The sequence below is a fragment of the Dermochelys coriacea genome, chromosome 1 (genome assembly GCF_009764565.3).
Source record: "Dermochelys coriacea isolate rDerCor1 chromosome 1, rDerCor1.pri.v4, whole genome shotgun sequence".
In the NCBI taxonomy this organism is placed as follows: domain Eukaryota; kingdom Metazoa; phylum Chordata; order Testudines; family Dermochelyidae; genus Dermochelys; species Dermochelys coriacea.
Window position 1 is genome coordinate 326,529,170 of NC_050068.2, and position 10,418 is coordinate 326,539,587.

Below are 10,418 nucleotides of genomic sequence, written 5' to 3' on the forward strand. Positions count from 1 at the left end.
TTTAAAAAAGAACCCTCTAGAGAACATGTCCTCATTTATTTCCTTTTTAAAAAATTAAGGCTTTCTGGTATGTTCATAAAAGCCAAGCTGCTGTTCTTGTCCTGTTCTCAAACCCTTTTTAGCTCCATTCTGTCTACGATGTCGTATCTGCTCTGCGGCATTATATACTGTATCACTGAGCATAGCCTTCAAAACTGCATTAGTCATCTAAAAATTTAAACTCAAAATTTAATTGTGCCATAAACTTTGATTAATCCCTTTGATTAATCACTGTACTCTGGAGGCCACAGAATATCTCAGTAAATGCATCTTATTTCACCAATTTCCCCCCACCCCCTTTACAACATAAATCCAGTGTGTTCTCTTCAAGATGTACCTGGGACGTCAATGATCCATTTTACCATTAGGATGACCGCAGGCCTTCTCAGTGAATTGATCTGAATCACTGAGCATTAGCACACTCCTATTAGATGTTTTGGACGCAAAAGGGACTTGGGCGGGATGTTTTCAACCTCTCTCACAGAAGGACTCTTCTCATCTTCCCATTTTCAAAATGATCCCATCCCCAGTTGGGTGTTGTACACCTGCACTGACTGGCACCTACCCACTCTTTCTTATCTTTCTGCTTCAGCACCCCAGTATGTGCTTTTCCCTTCCTGCCTCTTACCTAATTTGAGGGGAGGAGGCAGGATCCAGCTGTAGGGAGAAGTGGGGTACATTGGAAGGCCTCATACAGCCACATCACACCCCTAGTAGCCCCAAAATAACCCAGGAAATTGGCCAGATGCAAAGTGACATCTGAGAACTGCCTAACTTGCTACGGGTTAAATATTACATTATGGATGATTTTGCAAATTGTGATTTTGTGTGGAATTTTTAAAAGCACTTGGCGTAGGCCTAATTCTGTTCATGTTGAGATCTGAGAGAAAACTTCCTTTAACTTCAAAGGGAAGAGTTAGGCCAGTTCTGAGCACTTAAGAAAATGCCGCCCTTGGAGACTTTCAGACAAGGATTTATAAACTAGCCTTGCAATGCTTCTGCCAGTTGGTATTTCTCCACTCTTCAGATGGAGAAAAGCAGAAATTAAATGACTTGCCCAAAGTGTTGAGCTAAATCTGAGGCAAATCGGAGAGTAAATCTGGCCCTCCTGGCTTCTAGCCATTTCATTGCACTGCATGTACTCATAATACTTGATGAGGATTTAAAAGTTCACTGCCTTTTGGAACGCTGAGTCATGTTCAGATAGACACTAAACAACATTTGGGTGTAAAAGTGAGAACAGGTAGTTGTAGTTGATCAGTAGTGCCAGGCTCAGTAGATTTGAAGGAGAGGAAGGAGGTGACTTAGTGCATAGGCCAAGAGAAGCAGTTTCAAATGTAGAGTTCAGCAAAGAGGGGAGATGGGATAGGATATGAGTTGAATGCAGGACGAAACAACTACTGAGAGCTCTGCATTGGCTTGACATTTAAAATGGGCTCTTGAATTTGGTATAGAAGGGATGTATGCAGGGGCTGTGATATGCATGCTAAGAGAGGAAGAGGAAACATTTGGTTGGAGTCTTAAATTGAAGAGCGAGGTGGTGAAAAATGTATATGCTGTCAGCTGTTGCCCAGGCTTTGTGAATAGCCACAGTGCTTGATTGGCAAAGAGACATTGGATTATTGGATTTTGATTTCTTACTGAGGAAAGGACTTTTTCTTGGAGGGGGAGTGACCGTTCTTGTCTCTTGCAGCCACTTTGCCCAGTAGCCACTTTCTTCTGAATGTTAACCCTACCTCTTTGAGGAAGCAGTTAAGACATGAGTTACCAGACATGTTACGCTTGGTGCAAGTGATCACAACAGGCACTAAAGAAACCCCTTACAGGCAGTTGTGTACAAATAGTAGGGGCCCTTATAAAGGGATCAAATGTGTGAATTGTCAGCAGCATATGGCAGCTGGCAGGACAGTGCAATGGCAGGGCAGTTTTTGGGGAGAGATTGGAGAAGTCATGCAATCCTTTGGTCTTTTTCGATCAACTAACTGTCTCCAGGTAAAGAAGTGGCTGTATACAGGAAACTTCCTAAGTAGTATTTATGCACAGATTTTTAGAATCTTTGTTTTCCAGGTTACACTAACATACAAGTGAGGGTAGAGGCAGCTATATAACACCTCTTCACTGCAGAACAGTTTGTCATAGAAGCCACCTGCTGTATCTTGAAGAGTAAGAGAAAGGTGTAGTCGTATAGACTTACCTGTTCACAAGCAAGGAAGGCATGGACAACAAGAGTCTTTATCAACAGAGCAAAGCAATAGGCAGTAGCAATATTTGGAAACCTATGCAGAACTTTGAATATTGTTGTATTGCAGTCAATTTCTGCCACTCTAGATATTGGCTTCTAGTAAATATATATCACTTTTACCTTTAGATTTCTCAAGCAGATATATAATTTCTAGGGCTGTCGAATAATCTGTTAACTCATGCGATTAAAAAAAAATTGTGATTAAAAATTAATCGCAATTAATAGCAGTGTTAATAGAATGCCAATTGAAATTTATTAAATATTTTGGATGTTTTTCTACATTTTCATATATACTGTGTTGTAGTTGAAATCAAAGTGTATATTTTTGACAAATATTTACACTGTAAAAAGTAGTATTTTTCAATTCACCTCATACAAGTACTGTAATGCAATCTTTTTGTCGTGAAAATGCAACTTACAAATGTAGATTTTTTTTTTGTTGTAAAATTGCACTCAAACAAAAAAAATGTAAAACTTCAGAGCCTACAAGTTTGCTCAGTCCTATTTCTTGTTTAGCCAATCGCTAAGACAAACAAACAAGTTTTACATTTATGGGAGATAATGCTGCTCTCTTCTTATTTACAGTGCCACCAGAAAGTGAGAATAGGCATTTGCATGGCACTTTTGTAGGAGGTGGTATATTTTGGTAACACTTTGAGTAAACACACTTGTCCGTCCTGGAGGTATCTAGCTTTCAATCATAGGAGGTAGGCCTTATCACAACACAATTCGGGATCCGCAAAGCTTTGAGTCTGTTCAAAATCAGGCAAAATATGGTCCTCCATCTCTAGTAAGTACAATGGGTAAGGAAGAAAGATTTGCTGCCTACTGCATTGAAGTGGCTTATTCATTTAAATGGAAGCGGAATACAAAATACTTACTGCTCCCCAGGCCTGGTTGACTAAAATTGCAGATCTGTGTGATGGCATCTACGCTTGTTCAAATTAACACTCTCTATACAGAGTTTGGCTTTTGTTACACTTCTAACTCACAGCTTGTTTCTTTGGTGATGCTCTGTTTAATACAAGGATATATGCAAAGGAGATTTCTGCGAGGTGCTGCAAACAGCTTTTCCAGTAGCTATTCCAGAGGGGAAAAGTGTGTTGGTCTTTCTACGCACTGAGGGAAGTGAATGTTGGATCGCATCCTTAGTTCTAATATCAGAATTGCACTCAGGTGTTGGTCAAGTGAGCTTCACCTTTCGTATTAATAGCTCTAGCCAAGTGTATAAAATATCTTCCCCACTCTTAGTTTGTGCTTTCAGCAGTGGCCTGGCACAAGAGGTTGATGTCTTAATTTATTTTGAGATTGTGTATACTAATTCTTTGTACTATAAACACTACACATGCATAATATGGCTAAAATATTTATAAGATTTTAATAATGTTAGAATGTTAGTGTTACAAATAGAAACACAAAAGCTAGTCTCTTAGCAACTAAGGCCCCAATCTCACAAACACTTTACGTGGGTGCTCATTTTTACATATCAGTAAGTCACATTGATGTCAGGGCTACTCGTATGTAAAGTTGACCAGTGCATAAGTGTTTGCAGGATCATATAAAAGTTTACATCTGACAGTGTAACTAGTATACATGTGTGTTCAGCATCTCTTCTTGAAAGAGATCTTATTTCATGTTCACTGAAACAAAGTGGTGTGTCTTACAGGATCTCCTTCATACGGTCTTCAAGAATGGAAAGGTAATGAAGTCTTACTCGTTTGATGAAGTAAGGAAAAATGCCAGACTGAAGGACAGTGAACTAGAAGTGGCACCTCATTAAGTTTAATTCCATGTCTCTCTGTGTAATGAGTATGTACTGCATAGCTAACGAGTTTGTTGTACAGATCTGTGTGTTTGTGTTTTTTGATGCATTATAGCCAAATTATTTGTTGGTTTATGGACATACTACCTTTTTTCTTTCCTTTTTGGCACCAATCTTTAGAAAAGAGGAAATTAGGAAATGGTACTTACAATGTAAAATCTATTTAATGCTGAAGTGTGCTTTTTAGGGCCCTTTGCCAGTAGTGATTCAATCTGGTATTGATCTTTTCACAAATGAGACAGAGCAGAGAAACATTTTTATATGGAACAGAATATCACAAAATGGATTTACATGAAATTATCATGATTACTTTGTTTATATTTAACTTGTATTTTTGTACAAACAAGATTGTGTAAAATATATTTAAAGTTTCAATAATTAAGTCTTTCCAACTTTTCATGATTTTTATGAGCACAGACTTTCAAGAAAATATTTTGGAGGAAAAATCATTGCCTTTTGTCCATTAATCAGCAAATAAAAATGGCCTTAAAGTTTCTTGTGACATTGTACCATTTGAAGGTTAAATCAGGACTTGTACGTACTTAAGACCCATAGAATTGCTGACCTCACTGTTCCTTGTAGTTTATCTGTAGTAGTCATTCTACATTAAAGAAAATTACTGTTCTTGCTGGAATCTTTAGGTACTATAAACATATAGGCCTTGCTAGCAGTGTATGGTATGTAAATGGAATGCCAAATTTTGAAAGAATTCTCTACTGCAACTTCTCTTGTCAAGTATAGTCCACTTGGCATATGCACCTCAATATTTTAAGAGTAAAGTTTTTAAGAGAGATCCTCTTCCACTACAAAATATACTTGTAAAATACTGAAATACGGAAGCGGTGTATTTTAAAGTAATTATACTTCTGGGTTTATTTTTCATATATTGTAAGTGACATGACTTTAAAGTGAAATACTGGACTGGGTAGTGCACTTTTTTTACTTTTTTGTATTTTTTTCATTGATTTGCCTTTTAGCAGACTGGATGTTAAATTGTATAAATATGTTTAACTATTTTTTGTTAAACAACTTTAATAAAATATTACGCTAGACAAACTCCTTTTACATGAATCCCCCCGGGGGGACATGATGAAAACAAAAGATATGAAAGGTACTTTTTAGTCCGCTGCGCTTGATTTTATTCACTCTGCATATGCTTGCTTGAACACCTGCTGGAGAACAAAACTGTCAATGATTTTTAGACAAACCATAGCAAATTTTCAGATGTTTGACTCTACTGTAGAGTGGCTCTTATGAGAAAATGAATCCCTCCTTTTTTAGAAAAGCAATGGTTTCTGTAACGTTATCCATGCTAAAGAGCAACTAAGTCACTGATCATTATACAGGTGTTGCATTTGGTTCTGGCTCTAATGTATTAGCAAGCCATGTTACAGGGCAAATGGTTTAGAAGAGATCAAACAATTTAGACCAATTGAAATAATACAAAATATACTTTTATTTGAAGGAAGATTAAAAAGCCATACTTTATTGTTCTTACTGTCACACCAAAAAGGGCCACATCAAAGAACTTGCCATGTTTCTAGGATGTTTCCGGGATTTGAAGTTAAAACACTTAAGCCCAGTTGCAATAGTTTGTTTTATTTGTTTTAAAAAAAGTTTTCACTCTTACTGTATGTGATTATACACTTCGGTGATGTAGAGTTTTAGTAAGATGATAAACACTGACCTTTCACACCCTGGATCTGCATTCTATTGCTGTTACCCATATTGTTCATGTTTGGTCAGGAAATATTTTAACTCCAGAGATAGGATTAGTAACAGTTAAATAGAATAGAGACTTTCACTCCTCCATATGATATGTATTAGAGAATTTTATGATGTATGGTTTAAAAAAAAATACCTGCTTTCATCCTGTACCAATAAAGATTTTGATAACTATTGACTACCCATAACTGATATTTTTGTAATTAAGAGCTGGATATGCTATGAAAGCACTTTTCTTTTTGTCTACCATGAAGTACACAAGTGACTGTTTGATATTATATCTAGATTTCAGTTTATTTCCTAAGCTGTGCATGTCACTTCCAGAAAGTAGTCTTTCATTTTAAAATAATGTTAGTACTTTTACCACCTGGTGCTAGTCAATCCTCAACTCTTGCCACCACGTGTTTGGCAGTTGACATTTCAGACACCAAAGGGTTGATAGTGATGTCAAATATAACCTACTACAGTGCTTGAACCTTACAATATCGTAATTCTTCCATACTGAAGCAAACAGCATGTTTGGGTTTGCTTTAAATAATTAGATTCGTAGCCATTGAGAGATTTTAATTATCCCCATTTAATTATAGTACAGTGTTTGTATTTAAAAATAGGAGTTGGATGTTTTGTGTTAATACTCTAAATAATTTATTTAGTATTTAGCATAAGAAATGGATTTTATAGGACTATTTTTTTTTTCCTGAGATGCATGGCTATGAAACTGATGCTAAATCTTTTTGTAACAAGATCTATCTTAGAAGATCTGAGGAGAAAATAGAAAAGTATTTGTTTTATTTGCCAAAATTCAAAACGTAAAGTTTAAACTGTTTTTCTAGTTTTACATTCTTCCTTAACTTGTTTAGGGGAGAGTAAATATTCTTCACTTAAATCTTGTGTTAAATGTACTCAACATCAAATACAAATATGTAATAAAATGGAAATAAAGTTTAGTTCTGGTAGCGAAACACTAATATCCATTTGACTTTGTTTTAAACCTGTGATGTTGGACGTCAGAGTTCTTCCACGTGCACCCATTGCCAGCAGTTTGGACAGAGTGAAATTGAGGTGCCATGATAATCTTCTATATAGGATAACCATACAAAGTGAAAGTTTACATAAGTGATACTCAAACTGAGGCTAACCAGCCACAAATGGCTTTTCAATGTGTCTCCTGCAGCTGTTTGCAGCACACAATATTAAAACACTGTGATTTTAATTATTAACCAATCAGTATGCTTTTACTATGTTAACCAAGTGTAATTGATAAAATACTTGGTCAGTCATTTTGCTGTGAGAATTGTGTGTATATATATATAAATAGTAAATGAAACCATGAATTTGCAGTACTCTGGCTCTTTTGGGTAATGTTTATTACTAATTTGTCTTGTGAACTACTGAAGTCTGAGTATCACTGGTTTACGTTATGTATTAGACTTAAAACACATTCTGGAAGGAGGTGGAGCAGGTTACATGTATCCCATGTTACAGGACTTGAGCAAATTCCTACTCTAACGCCTTATTCCACTTTTAGGTTTTATATGTATTTGAAGCTGGACCACTCTTCTATGATCTTGATATACAGTCGCCAGAACACTTGGGGTTTTTATACCTAAGGGCTTATCGCCCTTTATATTTCACACAATTCTAAATCAAGTGAATGTCCTCGGACTTGACAGTTTCAGAATAAAGCTGCTGAAAATTTGTTCAGAAGCCCATCAACCAGCCCCATCAAAAATGTAATGTAAATGCTTATGGGACAAAATGCTTATTGCCAGACCCAAAAATTAAATGAGTTAAGCATAACAGTGAAAGAAAATTTTACTTTGAAATCCCCTGTGCCCTACCTGCAGAAGCTTAAAGAACTGATGAGCATACCCTGTCAATACAAGCTCTCTAATGAGGCTGTACAGAATTTTGAAACAGGGCAGCCCTGATCTTAGTGACTTCTCTGGCCTACAGTAACAAGCTGCTTAGGGTTAGACATTTCAGTCTTCTGAGCATGGTTTCTCAAAAGAGTGTATGTACTATATACTGTAGCTAGGACCACACAGCTGACTGTACAGCCGACTGTCTTGGTAAGCTAGTTAAGCCATCCCATTACAATGCTCCAGGCTTCTGATTCCATCATAGTCCCACTTTTTGTGAGTTAAGTTATTACTTGTTCTCAGGTATGTAAAATGTTCTTTGTGTTGTGTCCTCATAGACAGGTTTCAGAGTAGCAGCCGTGTTGGTCTGTATCCACAAAAAGAAAAGGAGGACTTGTGGCACCTTAGCGACTAACACATTTTATTTGAGCATAAGCTTTCGTGAGCTACAGCTCACTTCATCAGATGCATGCAATGGAAAATACAGTGGGGAGACTTTATATACACAGAGAACATGAAACAATGAGTGTTACCATACACACTGTAACGAGAGTGATCAGGTAAGGTGAGCTATTACCAGCAGCAGAGCTTGTATCTGTATGAAGGAGACTCTCGGGAAAACTTCCAACCTAAAATAGCCCTAAAAATGGATGTGCTTTTTCCCTGCTTCCCCTGTCCCCCAGCCCGGACATAAAATAGTACCTAGATTGAGCTGCTTAAGGTAGGAACCTTGCCTATTTGTCAAAGTGTCCATTACATACTATATTAATGGTTAAAAATAATAGTTTCATACATGTCTGGGGTATAAATTGTCTATTTCTGATTTATACCCTCCTTTTTGGGATGAGGTAATAAGGGAGTGGGTCAATTGAATTATAGGGGCATTAAACCAATTTTAAAGTGAAGCTAAAAAGAGCATAATGAATGCACAGTTTAAGAACGGAGGTGGTGGGCTGGTTTGTTTCTAGCCTGTGTTTATGAGCCCTGCAGAGCCAGAAAGATTCATGTAAATGTATGTACAGATGCAACAGTGAGTTAAGAACCAAAACTTAGACCCCAGAGCCTTCAGACTGGAGCACTTTGTGGCTTCAGTGCTATAGCAACAAACGCACACCTCTTCAGTGTATGAGTCAAGCCGGGTGCATTTTTTCCAAGAGGAGCAAGGCTGATGGGAAGGCAGCTGTGGAAGCTCCTGCGGAAATGGGATGGCTCAGCCGCTGTTCTCAGCTTATCCATTGCAAGCCCCTGGCTGTGCTGTTAACAAAAGCAAACAAAGAGCCTCTTTGTTGCCTGTGAAGACTTTGAGGAAAACACCAGGCCAAAGACCCCTGTGACACCCGAAAGGGGAGATCAGAACATAAGAACCTGTGTGACCGTTTACTTCTGTCACGCTTGTCACTTTAGCCAAGAAGAAGGAAATAAGTGGATCTGGGTAACGGCTTATGACTGTCTAAAGTTGTATGGCCTTAGCACATTTTTTGAAAGATCTGCACCCTATTCCTGTTTCATGTCCCCTTGCTTGAGTCCCACATTTGTAGCAACAGGCTCTACCGTTTACAAGGCTGTTAGCATTTTTAGACTCAAAATTGAGTCCATTGTAATGCTGGCTAACAAATAGGTATTGGAATCATTCTCTGTGTAAGGAGGCTCCATTTCATGGAGGTGTTTGGGGGTCAGAGAGAGGTGTGGATTGTGGGGTTTTATATTAGTGTCATTGCAATGGGTTTATATAACCAGCTTCTCCCCTTTCCCTCCTGTTTTCAGTTTCTTGCCTCTTGTTTGTTTAAACTCATTGAAGGTGAACTGCCTGCCTTCTGTGTTCTTTCTGTGTGTGTGTGTTGCGGGGGGGGGGGGGATGTTGCTGACTCCCTTACACTGTAACTGTTGCTCCAGTTAGTGTGTGTGGGCTACTCTTGGTTTCCCTGTGACGTTTCCTAGGGGCTAGAAAGCCTATATTCAAGTTGTGAAGGTTTCATCTCCAGGGAGGTACAATGCATTCTTCAGTCCTGGAGAACCCCGACGGAGTCCTATAGACCCAAGTCTCCTGCTTGAAGCCTGAAGGTTGTCTCCTGAAAGACCATGTCCTTGCCCAGAGAATGGATAGAATCCCTATGAGGGAGACTTTGCACTTAGTTATCCATCTCCACTGTCTCCCAAGGCACATAATGACAAACTCATGACTTCTTTAGCCTCATTCCTCCTTACAAAGGAATATGAATCAGATTTACTGTAATTGCAGTTGTGGGCTCTAAGCATTCTGTTCAGTCAGTTTTCCTCCCCTTACTGATAGCACAGTTAACCTCTGTTAGTAGTTTTTAAATGGACCATCAGCCCTGGTGTCTGAGGTTCTCAGACACTGTCTGTTCTTTTTATAATACTTGCTTTTCTCTGCTTAACTTGTAAGGGAAGAGTATTGGGATCTGTGACAGTCTTCTATTGAAGAGCACCCTGGGTGGTGTAGCAGATGAGTCCTGAACAGCTTAAAATAACTAGGAATGCAGTTAGGGAGGCTGCTTTTGAGCAGAAAGGCTTGTTTGATTTAATCTACAACGTTGATCTTTCATTTAAGTATTCAATAGCTGGTTTTTAAATATACTTTTTATTGTCCCAGATCATAGTGTCGAAAATGCTGGTCTCCCATTTGTCAGAAGGGTGGAGTTTATGAATCCAGTCTCTGATCAGTGGGGAAAGCAGCATCTCCTCTCTCTCCAGAAGTATTTTAACTTTG

At 38.2% G+C, this 10,418-nt stretch overlaps 1 protein-coding gene across 6 annotated transcripts in view; it reads left to right on the forward strand.

Annotated features, from left to right (window-relative positions):
* The window catches only part of NAMPT (nicotinamide phosphoribosyltransferase), a 62,134-nt gene extending 55,349 nt beyond the window's left edge, over window positions 1-6,785 (forward strand). For all 6 annotated transcript variants that reach the window (XM_038401003.2, XM_043497142.1, XM_043497124.1 and 3 more), the window contains one exon: window positions 3,948-6,785. In XM_038401003.2, the coding sequence (XP_038256931.1) occupies window positions 3,948-4,061 (114 nt within the window). In that variant the 3' untranslated portion in view covers window positions 4,062-6,785. The remainder of the gene's footprint in view (window positions 1-3,947) is intronic.
* The last annotated feature ends 3,633 nt before the right edge of the window (window positions 6,786-10,418 follow it).